Below are 14,508 nucleotides of genomic sequence, written 5' to 3'. Positions count from 1 at the left end.
AATGTGGCTGAGACTCAAGTGGAAATTCATCAGGGCCCTCACGCTGGGAAGCACCGATTACAGCATAAGTTGATGATGGAACAAAAGGTGAGGGAGCTGAGTGGCTTGCTGAATTTGAACGGTAAGAAACTGGGACAGGGCCTAGGAGGCACTGAGGAGGGGAAGGAAACTTGTTAATAACTTCTTACCTTTCAACCAAAAGTTTGTCTTTAAAGTGTTTTTGTCCCAGCAGGTAAATGTGTGCTTTACAACTCTTCTGAAACTTCGTTAAAATTCACACAGAATTCTTTATATTACACAATTTTGAACAACATTGAGTGTGTTGGTCAATTCTCTAATGTTTTGGTCCATAAACTGCTGCATCGTGGGTGACCTCACCCACTTGTTACAGTTTGTTCCTAGAATTTACCCAAAAAAAGAGATGGTGTTTTGACTAAGGAAATTACCATTATCATGAGTCCTTTTTTAAAGTCTTCAGTCCACCTATTTGGTTCATGCATGTTTTTATGACCTGACTTCTAGTTCAACCTTTGGATCACTTTGGGTTTGAGTCCCACTAATATAATATGGGAGATTGACCTAGTAGATCCTTTCTCAGATAACTTGATGGAATGCATTAGACAAATTTCTTACATAAACAGACTACTAACTGAATATAAATTTAAAATCAAATTAATTCAACTTTCTCACTTGCCATAAATTCAGTTCTTTAAGATGTACTGATTCAAGTGATGGTGTCTGCTTTGGTGGTACTTTACTTTCCTGAGTTAAATGTTCCTTGACACCATCCCCAGACTATTCTGATTCTTTGGAGTCCTGCAATAATTGTGTCCTAGGGGACAGTGGCGTGTGATTTGGTTCTAGGTGAAATTTAATGAGCGATTTCTGGTGCTTCAGGAGGCATGGCCTCTTGGAAGGATTGTAAGCAAATTTGTCTTGTATGTAACTGCTAAAATAGGTTATAAGCAAGGTTGTAGTTGATGCTTGTTTACAGCATTAGTTTTATATTAATAGTCAAAGTGAAGTGATAGTTTATTTTGAGATTTTTTTAAAAGTTTTTTCACCTCAGAATTAAGTTGTTTCAGAAACCACGTAAGTAGATAAAATACATTTAAATTGTGCTTAAACAGTTGTAAAAGTAAGTTATATTACATGTTGTGATTATTTTTATTTTATTTTTTTAACTTATTTTTTAAATTTATTGGGGTGACAATTGTTAGTAAAATTACATAGATTTCAGGTATACAATTCTGTATTATATCATCTATAAATCCCATTGTGTGTTCACCACCCAGAGTCAGTTCTCCTTCCATCACCATATATTTGATCCCCCTTACCCTCATCTCCCACCCCCCACCCCCCTTACACTCATTTTTATTTTTTACTGTAAGTTACATGGAGTCTTTAATCCTTATGAAACAAAATGACATTCTTTGTAGACAAGACTGTGTGGTCAGACCCTTGCCCTTATTTTTGCAGAGGCTAGATATTGAAAATAGTGATGAACAAATAGGATTTTTGATTGGCTTTTACTATATTCATGTAAAGCCTTTTTTTAAAATGTGAAACTTAAATTTTAATACTACCTATCCATTAAATACCATTTAGTGCCATGTGTCAGTATATATCTGAAGATTGATTCTATAATGTCATGAAATTTAGAGTGACAGTTGATGTAAAGTCTTTCTTGATTAAAGGACGCTTTAAATTTTTTTGTTTTTTGTCTTAGGCTTCATGGTGTATTAGATAAGCTTCGCTCCGTTACAACTGGTAAGATTCATAAAAATGTGTTTTCTTTTTGAATTTGCTATAGCACATGATTGTTTTCTTTCTAAAGTCACATACTACTTTGAAGGGGAAAAGCATACATTTGAAAACAATAGTTCATTTGAACCTTTTTAGGAAGCACATATTTTTATGAATTTAAGAGCACTAAATTTAATACAATTCAAAGAATTTAAAGAAGGGAAGTGGGGTATGCAATTTAGCCTAAGGAAATAATTATAGAAGTGTACAGTAATTTAGTTTCAAGGATGTTTTAATATTTTATAATTGAAAATTACTTAAAAGTCCAGTAATAGTAAATTGAATAGATTATCATATTACTATGTATGGAATAACATTCAGCCATTAAAAGTGTTGTGGAAGAACATGTATTGCTTTGAAATTGGTGATGAAGAATGGGAAGGATCAAAGTAAGAAAAGTCGTTTAAAAGGATCATATGTTTTTATTTCCAGACCCCTCTAGTCTAAAATCTTCTGATACCAACATTTTTGATAGTAACGTGCCTTCCAACAAGAGCAGTTTCAGTCGGGGAGATGAGAGAAGGCACGAAGCTGCAGTGCTTCCCCTTGCAGTTTCTAGCACTAGACCTGAAAAAAGAGATTCCAGAGTTTCTGCAAGTTCACAGGAGCAGAAAACCACTAATGTCAGGTAAGAGTCCCAGGTAGACATGTTGTAGGCAGGTGGGTATGTATGTGACGTTTACATTAGTTTTTACATCTTAAAATTGCCATTTTCAGAAATTTTTGGATACAGTGAGGTGGTCATGAGCAGTATTTTTAGTAAAATAAAGAATGGCTAAGACCAAAGTATGATTGTTTTTTATCTCAAATGTAGTAAATCAAAGTTTTGAAAAACGCAATTTCAAAGTAGATTTTAATGGAATACATAAAGCAAGTATTCAGACTTTTTCATTGCAATTTAAGTAAATATTTGACGATTTGAAGATATTGCTGTAAGTTGGTTGTAACGTGTGTGTGTGTGTATGTGTGTGTGTGTGTAATAGACAGACTTATGACGATGGAGCTGCAACCCGATTAATGTCAACAGTGAAACCTCTGAGGGAGCCAGCGCCCTCTGAAGATGTGATTGATATTAAGCCGGAACCAGATGATCTCATTGATGAAGACCTCAATTTTGTGCAGGAGAATCCCTTATCTCAGAAAAAACCTACAGTGACACTTACATATGGTTCTTCTCGCCCTTCTATTGAAATTTATCGACCACCTGCAAGTCGAACTGCAGATACGGGGGTTCATTTAAACAGGTTGCAATTTCAACAGCAGCAAAACAGTATTCATGCTGGCAAGCAACTTGACATACAGAACAGCCGAATATATGAAGCAGGACGTTTGTGTGAACCCGAAGTGCTTAGCAGTTTAGAAGAGACTTACAGCCCCTTCTTCAGAAACAGCTCAGAAAAAATGAGTATTGAGGTTTGTATTTACTTTTAAATTTTGGCTTATTAGGCGGAAAATTGGCAGTTCTTCATGCTAAATAGTATGTGAAATAACTAAACACACATCGCAAGTTTATTTTAAACTGAATTCTGTGCTACTCAACATGTAACACTGAATATATTCAGATTTTCCTCTACATGACTGGTTTCTACAGGTATTTTACATCTTGTTTACTTTCCTAGGATGCCAACATGTGAGATAGTTTTAACTTTACCTTATAATTTTGGGGGTACTTTAGGTCAATTTTAGATTTTTCACGGCAGTTACTAGTAAAGAACTGAGTAGCTCCACTTTATTAGTTTCCTTATGAGTGCTATATGCTGCTGTTTGTAAATGAATGTAAAGCACTAGTTTTTGTTTTAGCTGCAGGTTGGTTATTAGGGATAATATTCATATTTTATAAGAAACCAGGAAAGAGGCCATGAATTCTAAATATGATTGACTTTTACTTAAAAAGGAAAAAAATTCGGTGATAGAATTTTGTTATTTTTTTGAGACTAGGTAAGTGAATTTCTCTGATTACAGGAAGAAAACTTCCGGAAGAGAAAGTTGCCTGTGGTAAGTTCAGTTGTTAAAGTAAAAAAATTCAATCATGATGGAGAGGAGGAGGAGGAAGATGAAGACTGTGGGTCCCGTACAGGAAGCATCTCCAGCAGTGTGTCAGTGCCAGCAAAGCCTGAGAGGAGGTACCTGAACTTGGCTGTAAATTGATCTTTAAATGCTTGATGGAATCTTCTGGGTTTCTTGAAAAGGATACCATGAAAATAAAAATTTAATAGCATGTAAGACTTTTCCATTGGTTTTTGAGAAACAGTAATGAAAGAAAAATTGCTTAAAATTAGAGAAATTGCAGAGAATATTAAAAACTAATATGGATATAAAAGTTGATCAAATTCATTATTTTAAAAAGTTACAATGTTCTAGTATAGTTGGCATTTCCTAAAAACTATAGCTAGACTATTTAAAACCTAAGAGAAGGCTTAGAAAAAAGACATAATAGATGGCTAGCACATAAAGAACTCAAATCTACAATTAAAACATTTTTCTTTTTTAGACCTTCACTTCCACCTTCTAAACAGGCTAACAAGAATCTGATTTTGAAGGCTATATCAGAAGCTCAAGAATCTGTAACAAAAACAACTAACTATTCTACAGGTAACTTAAATGAATTATGCTTTCATTAAGTAAGGGATTTCTATAACTTGAGTAAGCTAGAAATGATTGCTCCCCAAGTTGTGGTAAAATAAAGATGGCTGCTTATATTAGTTTTTGCTTCAAACAAATAAAGATGACCAAGATGAGTGTCAGAGAAGAAGGTTTTTAAAAGGAGATTGGACTACTTTGAGAAATTTTCCCAGCTGTCAGTGGAATTTAGTTCTTTGAGCAACTGTAATGCCTTTTACTCTTTTTCTAGTGTGTGAAATCTGTAATAAAAACTTTAAAGGGAGTTTTGGTAAAAGGGGATTTTCATATTCATTGCATGAGAGTCAACATTAGATATGAATTGATGATGTATGAAAAAGAACAAAATTAAAATATTAAGAGTCTGACGTTAGAAAAATTAGTATATGAACAGGTTGGTTTCTTTCAGTGGAACCCGTTAATTGACTGTAAGGCAGAGAATTGACTCATTCCTGACCTAATCCTAGTGGAAGTACTAAATCGTTTTATGAAAGAATATAAAAGTATTACATGTTTTTAAAACAAAGGAGATGAGTCATCTGTAATCTGGTTATACAGAAAGCTTACTCTGAAATTCAAGCCATGTGATGGGTGCCATATTGCCATTAAATTCTGTTTGTGCTTTGCCCCATTTTGCGGAGCCAGTGTGTAAAACTTATTAATAAGCTGTAATGATTACCCACTTTAAAATTTTGTATTTTTGCTGCAGATTTGATGACTGTTCCTTTAGCCTTGTTTTGCTTTTCCATTATATCTCTCTCTGTGACCCTTTCCTAAAGTGAAGTAAACTGTGAGCTGTCAACTTCTGATCCTGATGGTCATCTGTCCCCCTGCTTCTCCTTATCCCTAACGTAACCTTTGCACATAAAATTAAACAGGTTTTGGCGTATAGGATAAGGATTATTCGGCAAAGGCCTGCGCTTGAACGATTCATCTATTTACATTCCCTTTTTGGTTTATCAGCAATATTCAGTGTTTGGAATGATGAGGAATTTAGAGCATTTTATTCACTGTGACCTTGTAATTTCCTCTTTCATAATAGTTGGAAATTGCCCAAGTTTTTTAAGAAAGAGCATTGAAATTCCTTATTTACCTAGGTTATTGAAATTACAATTTGAAGGTGTTATAGTATCATGTAGCAGCTGCATTTGGTTAAAAATGAATACATTCGTGCTTTGTTGTATACAGTGTTTCCCCAAAAATAAGACCTAGCTGGACAATCAGCTCTAATATGTCTTTTGGAGCAAAAATTAATATAAGACCTGGTCTCATTTTACTACAAGACCGGATTTTATATAATATAACATAAGACCGGGTCTTATATTATATCAGACCCGATCTTATATTAGTTTTTGCTTCAAAAGATGCATTAGAGCTGGTTGTCCAGCTAGGTCTTATTTTCGGGGAAACAGTATATAGTATATAGTTTAAAATATATAGATATTGTTTACATACATACAGGTATCTAAGTCAGGTATCTATCTGTCTCTCGAGAATATTGTAAAAAAAACCCGAAGTGGTACCTATGAACTGTTTCAAATTCCTCACATATTCTAAACCCCGGAGGCAGTTATGTTTAATATGACATAGTCACTGTTGAGCTTTGATGTATTACTGCGTTTGCATTTCCGTCTCTTTTGCTTTTTATGTGAAAGTCTCACAGAAACAGACACTTCCAGTTGCTCCCCGAACTCGAACTTCTCAAGAAGAATTGTTGGCAGAGACTGTACAGGGGCAAAGCAGGACACCTAGAATAAGTCCCCCTATTAAAGAAGAGGAAACAAAAGGAGATAATATAGAAAAAATTCAAGGTAATAATTTAATGATACTTCATTCTCTATTACACTTTTTTCATGAGGCATTTAGTGTTTTCCAGTGGGTGTTTATGAAACGTTATACTATGAGAAAAGTACTCATTAGGCCCAAAAATATTATAAGAAGGGACCATGAAGAATCTATACCTACATCTTTCAGAATTTTAAAAAACTTTTTATGGAAATTTTTAATGTTCAAAAGTGGAAAGAATAGTGCAATGAATTTCCATGAATTTAGTCACCCACCCTTAATGTTATCAGCATTTTGCTGATCTTTAGAAAGCGCCTTCTTCAGGACACAGGTATCTGCCGTATAGCTTTCCTTCTTTTCGTTAATCCTACCATTCTCTTAAATTTGAAATCTTATCTTTAAATCTCCCGTCTCAGCATCCTCTCCATGACCTGTCAGATCTGCCACCTTGTCCCAGTGGTCCTACTTCATCCCTTTGTGCCTGACATACTATAGTTAGCCTCCAGCTGAGTCTCTTGCATCCCCAGATCCTGCACACTGTCTATCTGAAGTGTGACTGATTGTGGGGCTTCTTTGTGAGAGCGTTTATAGTGTCTCCCCTACCCTTATTTTGGTCCAGAACTGATGCCAGGAGCTTGGCTTTTGGGCAGGTTTGTTATCTGTCCCTTAGGTCTGCCCAGCCCTTTCCCCACTGCTTTCCACCCTATTTTTTCTCTTCTCCTCTGGAAAAATTCTAGTTTCTTCTTCTTCTCTTCCAAGACCTGAGTTTTAAAACTCCACCAAGACTGTATGCTCATCATGTTATTTCTAACTTACACTTTTCCAGTGCGGGGATACATTTTTTCATTCCTCTTCAACTGTGTCCTTTGAATTGTTCCAGGTTCATCTCACATTTACTTGTTTTACGAAGCCTTATGAATCCATCCTGTATTTTTCTCTTCATGTTCTCTTTAAAAAAAAAAAAAAAATGCAATTTTGCATGTGAGCATTAGGTGCAACTCCAACAAATGATGGATCTCAGTACAGGAAAACCCCCAAACAGTCAATTGGTACTAACTGGAAGGTGTAAGTGGTTCAATTTGTGAAGAGCAACTGGAAACTGGAATTTGTGCTTCAGTAAAAGTAGGAATTGCAGTGGATTGATGCCCATCAAACAGGTTTAAATCTGTGATTTCATGATAATAGTTTTAAAAATGTAAACCCTTAATTGGTCACCTTCTGGAGAATAATACATACTAATTCATTGTCTTGAATATTTATGCTGTCTTTCCTTTAATAATGGTACCATTGGGAAACCAAATGGTACAGGAGTTAGCACCTGTTTTTGTAAATAAATAAAGTTTTATTTTAACATAGCATGCTCATTCACTTATGTACTGCTGCCTATGACTACTTCTGTACTACAACCACAGAATTGAATAGTTGCAGCAGATCATATAGCCCACACAACTTAAGATGTTTGCCAACAGTTGATACAGGTGAGGGAAGCGGCTTTTAAAGTCATTCTAACTAGTAAGTAAAAAACAAAATGGTAGAATTATAGAGGGTTTTTTATTTTTTTGCAACTAATAGTGAATTGATGAATCTAGGCACTGATCACTAATGGCTACTAACTTTTTTTTTTTAAGTGAAAAACAGCCATTTTGTGCCTCCCGATGAAAGAATAAAACACTACCTTAGTATTGCCTGAGGATTTAAGCCCAAGTGATCAAGCCTCTGATCCGCTGGTCATCTTGCAGGAAGTACCAACGCCAGAAAACTATTGGTTGAGCTGCACCGTGAGTGTGCAACAGGCAAAGTACAGTCTCAGGGAACTGTATAGGTTCAAACAGTCAAGAATTCTAGATTAAAAGACAAAGGGGGCAAAATGAAGCTCTAGTGTCTATGGATACACACTTGTGTGATAAAACCACAAAGAAACGATATTACTAGGAAAGGCGATGGTGGTTACTGGAGAGGACTGATTGGGATGGAGCTCAGGAAGAGGCTTCTGGGGTAGCTGGCATGGTTCTGTTTTCTTGAGCTGGGTGGTAGTGTTTTACCTTACACAAAGTCATTAAGCTATTACTTGTTTTGTGTGGTTTTCTATATCATTTTGTTTTAAAGTAAAAGGTTTAAAAATTGAAGTGGTGAGAACTGTTACTACGCTTACTGGATTCATTAGTTCCGAAGTGCAAAATGACACTGTAAACAGCCATTAGTTAATGTGCTTACACACCGTTTTACAGCTTTGTTTGTGACAGGATTTTTAAAATTTAAATATGCACATGTATTGTCATGAGTTAATAGTGTTCTCTCGTCTCTCCAGCCTCGCAGTATTTGTGTTTTTCTTTTTGTCTGGGATTAGTCTGTCAGAAATTTTTTTGGTCAGGCTTTTCAAAGACTTAATGACAATAATTCTGACTTTATTGATTCTCTTTTGGTGTGATTTCTATTTCATTAGTTTCTGCTCTTATTTTTAATATATCCATTTTTTAATTTATCTTTTCAGATGATTACATTTAAGTTGTAAATTTATCTTGATGTGACAATTTTATTGCATATCATAAGTGTTGATGCATTACTGTCTTCATTATCATTCTAAGTATCTTTAATTCCCAGTAAGATTCTTCATCTTTGACCCATGAGTTATTTGAAACTGTTTTTCATTTTACAGTGTGGAGGTTTTATTCTTGTCTTTTAATCTTTTTTCATATTCTTTATTTAAAGCTTTGTGGTTAATGTGATCTGTACAATACATATTCTTTGAATTGTTAAGACTTAAGACGATGGATTTTGTACATCTTCCATGTGCATTTTGGAAGAAATTGGACTCTTAATTGTTGGCTTGAAAATTTTGCATTTAGTCGATAAAGCTCTACAGTGATGATGTTCAAGTCTTGACTGTGCTGAATTCTTGGTCAGCTTGAGTTCCCAGTAATTGAAAGGTAGGTCTTGAGATTGTCCATCAAGATGACAGTTATCTTAATTTCTCGGTACTTCTATCAGTTTTTCCTTTATTTATTTTGAGGCTGTTAAGCTAGGTGCATTCATGTTATGTCATCCTGCTGGATTGAATGTTGTATCTTTTTTTTAAATATATTTTTAGATTTTTTTATTGGGAAAGGGGAACTGTGTGTACTTCCAGGACATTTTCCAAGTCAAGTTGTTGTCCTTTCAATCTTAGTTGTGGAGGGCGCAGCTCAGCTCCAGGTCCAGTTGCCGTTGTTAGTTGCAGGGGCTACAGCCCATCATCCCTTGCAGGAGTCGAACTGACAATGTTGTGGTTGGGAGGATGCGTTCCAACCAACTGAGCCATCCGGGAGCTGAGCGGCAGCTCACTGACTTCATTCTAGTTGCAGAGGGTGCAACTCACTGGCCCATGTGGGAATCGAACTGGTAGCCCCGTTGCCCAGAGCTCGCACTCTAACCAACTGAGCCACCAGTCTGCCCCCGAATGTTTTGTCTTTAACTCTCTTTACCAAATGGTGCTTTTATCTTAACGTCAGTTTTTTTCTGATTTTAATATTGCCTGTTTGTTAATATTTGCCTCATATCTCTCTTTTGTTTTCTTTTTCTTTTTTTGTTTTGTTTTTTAATTAAATTTATTGGGGTGACAATTGTTAGTAAAATTACGTAGATTTCAGGTGTACCATTCTGTATTACATCGTCTATAAATCCCATTGTGTGTTCATCACCCAGAGTCGGTTCTCCTTCCATCACCATATATTCGTCTTTTGTTTTCCATGCCTTTGTTTTCAGTCTTCCCTGTCCTTATGCTTTGGGCATAGTTGTCTCTTAAATGTCATAAAGCTAGGTTACTGGTTCCCCCCCCCCCTTCTTCCACCTCCCCCACTCTCCTCCCCACTCCTGTTCAAGCTGCTGTTTCTCAGTCTAGTATAGGACACAGCTCCCTGGCCCATGCTTGTATTATGAGCCTTGTGCTTCCACCCCGACCCCCAACCCCCAGAGGCAGTCACCGGTCTGGTTGGCTGCTCACAGTAGCTCACGGCAGCTCTTGCCAGCTGCCAGCCGCTCATGCTGGCCACTGGCCATTCATGGCAGCACACGGTAGCCCAGGGCAGCACAGCAGCCCATAGCAGCACACAGCAGCTCATGGGAGCACTCAGCAGCTCAGGGCAGCTCACGCCAACCTCTGGCTGCTCATGGCAGCCCAGTTCCAGGGAGAGCTGTGCACAATCTTAGCTGTAGAGGGCGCAGTTCACTGGCCCATGTGGGAATCCAACCAGTGACCTCCCTGAGCCACAGGGCTGCCCACCATTGAAATTTTATGACACAAATTTAGCTGACTGTTCCAGAAGTTAATATTCTGACCCCATTTCCAAACAGTAAATGGACTTTAGGATACCTTAGCACCAGTCTTTACTTTCCTGACTTTTGTTTCTAATGTTTCATTTTGGTCTTTTTTTAAAAATGCATAAATTGTGCACCATTATATTACATTATTTTACCCAATGTTTGTTCAGATATACCTACGTTTATCATTTTTTGTTCTCACTTCTCAAATGATATTTGGGGATCATTACTTTCCAATTATTTTGAAGTATTTTCTTTGAATAGTATATTCTTTGGATGTTTCTTTAGAACAGGTTTGTTAGTAAATTTCGCAAGAGTTCTTTTATCTATAAACACTTTTATTTCTCCATGTTCTTGTGCAGTGGTTTTGCTGGATACCTATATCTAGGTTATCAGTAGTTATTTGCTCTCAGCGCCTTGTATAATTCCATTGTCTTCTGGCTTCCATTGTTGAGTGAACTTCTGTCATTCTAATTGTCTGTTGTTCCTTTGTAGGTAATCTGTCCTTTCTCTGGCTGCTTTCAAGATCTTCTCTTTGTCTTTGATGTTCTGCAGTTTCACTACGATGTGTCTAGGCATGGATTTCCTTTTCTTTTTTCCTTTTGGTCTATGTTGTATAAAAAATTTTAAATAAAATATTTTACATTATGAAATACATGCTCACTGCAGAAAATTTGGAAAACACTGTAATGCCAGCTGCTAGATTAGAAAATAATCAAATAGTATAGAAAAATTTAAACTAAAAAGCAAGTCTTCTCCACACTGGTCCTCCCCAGAGGTTACTGCTTTTAAATGCTTCCATTTATGACTGACTTTAATTTTCTCCATGTCTGTAATAATACACTTATACGCCTGTTTGTTTTTTTAATAGTAGGATTAATCACTGCTTATCTGCCTTTTTTTTTTTTTAATTGAGGAATATTGGGGAACGGTGTGTTTTTCCAGGACCCATGAACTCCAAGTCAAGCTGTTGTTTTTCACTCTAGTTGTGGAAGGCGCAGCTCACTGTCCCATGTGGGAATCGAACCATCGACATTGGTGTTATGAGCACTGCACTCTAACCAACTGAGCCACCCGGCCGCCCACAACTATTTCTTAATTCACCAGCTATAGATGGTATCTTTTGATTTCTTGCTATAGTATATCAGGATCTAACTCACACTTTATCCTGCTTCCAAGCCCATATAGTAAATTCACTATTTTTAGTTAATTTATTATGTACTTTTGTCATTTTAAGAAACACAGTTAAATATGTGTTTATTTTCTAATCAACTATATGTTAATATGTTTTGACTCCCAGAACATAAATGTGTTTATGTCCTCCTTTAATTTTTTTTTTTTTTTTTTTTTTTAAGATTTTATTGGGGAAAGGGAACAGGACTTTAGAACAGTGTGTACTTCCAGGGATTTTTCCAAATCAAGTTGTTGTCCTTTCAATCTTAGTTGTGGAGGGCACTGTTCAGATCCAGTTGCTGTTGTTGCAGGGGCTGTAGCCCACCATCCCTTGCAGGAGTCAAACCGGCAATGTTGTGGTTGGGAGGATGCGTTCCAACCAACTGAGCCATCCGGGAGCTCAGCGGCAGCTCAGCTCAAGGAGCCGTGTTCAATCTTAGTTACAGGGGGCGGAGCCCACCATCCCTTTCGGGACTCGAGGAATTGAACCGGCAACCTTGTGGTTGAGAGCCCACTGGCCCATGTGGGAATCGAACCGGCAGCCTTCAGCGTTAGGAGCCAGGGAGCTCCAACTGCCTGAGCTACCGGGCTGGCCCCTGTTATGTGATGGTTGAATTTACATTTTGTTCTGTTTTTGTAATTAAGACTACCATTCTTTGTAGGTTGACCAAAAAGTTGAGAACCAATAAGCATTTACATGAAGACTATATAAATATTACTCATTATAGGACAGATTAGTATTTTGTTCTACAGTTTTTTGTTTCGGGATTCCCTAGAGTTTTTTTTTTTCCCCTCGTACAGTTTTTGTTTTTCTTAGGTTCTTTTTTTCCTCCCCCTTCCTGCATTGCCTAGCTATAGTATAGCCTAAGGGTCTATCATTTTATACTATTAAGTCTTTGTGTTCCCTTTTTTCCTTAGGTACCTTCTCCTAGATAGAGATTGTCCTCTTTGGCTTATCTTACCGGTTGCTCCCTAGGTCTGGGAAATTCTCTTATTTAAAAATTGTTCTCTGTTTTTATTCTCTTCTTTTGGAAATTCTGCTAGTTGAATAATAAACTGCCTGCTTTGATTTTTTTTCTCTCATCTTTCCTCTTTTTGGACTTGATGTTGTTATACTCTGGAATTTTTCACTTTATTTTCAGTCCCCTATTTTTTTTATTTAGGAAAGTGTGTTTTCGAATTTCTGCAAATTCTTTCTTGTTCTGTTTTTATAGTATCTTGTTTTGTGCATATAGTATCATTTCAAATTTACCTGAAAAATGTAGAGAAATGTTTTTAAAGAATTCTCTTGTGTTGCCTAATTGATGGTTTCCTTCAGTCAGTTTTTCTTGCTTGCTTTTGCCCTTTGATTTGCAGCTCTTTTCACTAATGTCTGCAGACATTCTGGTTCCTAGTTTAAGAAAAGGCACTGCAGTCTCTCACCTGGAGTTGTGGTGTGGGATGACCTTTACTGTGGGCAGATTTTGTGTTACATAAAGCAGATAAAAAGTTGCAATTGGCCTTGAAACATCGGAATTTCCCTTGGAGTGCTTATGCTCCCACTGGCTGGCTGGGTTCTCCCCAGACAATTCTCTGAATTTCTTTAGAAAAGAACCCTCTTTTAAAAATTTTAAAGTTTTATCTTTTAAATGTCTGTGGCTGTACCATTTCCAAACCTTTTTTTGTTTCATGTCCTTTGTGAGTCATCTTTGCTCATTGCTCCATCCTCTCACAGTTGGATTTCCTTTTGTTCATTTCATCCAGATTAAATATCATCTCAGCACTGCCAAGACCCAAATTTACATCTCTAATCTGGACCTTGCACCTGAATTCCTAATTCTTATCCAACTGCTTACTCTACATCTCTTCTTGGATATACAGTCATTTTAAACTTGTCTAAAACCTAACCACTAACACTTTTAACCTCCAGTCTGTTCTTCCTTATTTTAGTTAATGGCAACTCTACCTTTCTAGTTGCTTAGGCCAGAAACCTAGTGCTATTTTTCTTTCTTTCAAACTTAACGGCCATTCTTCTTTCCTCTCTCTCCTTTCCTCCCTCTTTCCCTCTCTTACCTCCCTTCCCTCTTCCACCTTTTACAAACCCTGTTACCTTCTACCTTCAAAACATACTAAAATTCACTCATCCCTCATCACCCCTGCCTCTACTGTCCTAGTCTGAACTGACTCCATGATTTGCCTTGATTTTTGGAATTGATTCTTACTGGTCTGTCTGCTTTCAGACTTGCCCTCCTACAGTCTGTTCCACACAGCAGCAGAGTTATCCTTTTAAGCTGTAAATTAGATCACGCCACTCCTGCTCAGAAGCCTCTGGTGTCTCCTCATTACACCCAAGTAAAAGTCAAAGTTCTCTCTCATCTCGTCACCTGCTACCCTCTCCCTCCCTCCACTTTGTTCTCCGTTTTATTCCCTAGACATACCTGGTGTATTTTTCTTTCACAGAGATAGAAGAAGGGCATGTCTGAGATGCTTTTGCTGTCTCCCTGAAATATTCTCTAGGTGTCCACAGAGTTCACTCAAAAGTCATCTCTGTTGAAGCCTTCTCCAGCCCCCTAGCCCCATGCTCCCGAGTCCACTTTTCTAAGCTCTATTTTTCTCCAGAGCACTTCCATATATTTTCATAATTTAGATACTTTTATCTAGACTCACGACTTTAAATATGTATCATCAACATAAAATACGTTATATTTTAACAAATATTTGCTTGTTTGTTTGTTTTTGAGGTTCATCTCCTTTCCCTCCCCACCAGAATATAAGCTCTTTAACCAGGGGTTTGTGTGTTGTTCACTGTTTTTGTTGAGTGCTCAATGCAGTGCCTGGCATATACTAGGA

The 14,508-nt window shown here is 37.0% G+C and overlaps 1 protein-coding gene across 6 annotated transcripts in view; it reads left to right on the top strand.

Annotated features, from left to right (window-relative positions):
* Positions 1-14,508, top strand: part of ZC3H14 (zinc finger CCCH-type containing 14) — a 36,264-nt gene that overhangs the window by 5,536 nt on the left and 16,220 nt on the right. For all 6 annotated transcript variants that reach the window (XM_019744679.2, XM_019744671.2, XM_019744652.2 and 3 more), the window contains 6 exons: positions 1,730-1,770; positions 2,239-2,434; positions 2,790-3,219; positions 3,769-3,929; positions 4,298-4,398; positions 6,081-6,236. In XM_019744679.2, the coding sequence (XP_019600238.2) occupies positions 2,824-3,219; positions 3,769-3,929; positions 4,298-4,398; positions 6,081-6,236 (814 nt within the window). In that variant the 5' untranslated portion in view covers positions 1,730-1,770; positions 2,239-2,434; positions 2,790-2,823. The remainder of the gene's footprint in view (positions 1-1,729; positions 1,771-2,238; positions 2,435-2,789; positions 3,220-3,768; positions 3,930-4,297; positions 4,399-6,080; positions 6,237-14,508) is intronic.

This window comes from Rhinolophus sinicus, linkage group LG03 (assembly GCF_036562045.2).
Source record: "Rhinolophus sinicus isolate RSC01 linkage group LG03, ASM3656204v1, whole genome shotgun sequence".
In the NCBI taxonomy this organism is placed as follows: domain Eukaryota; kingdom Metazoa; phylum Chordata; class Mammalia; order Chiroptera; family Rhinolophidae; genus Rhinolophus; species Rhinolophus sinicus.
Note: the sequence above shows the minus strand (reverse complement) of the source record. Positions and strands in the feature narration are given on the sequence as shown.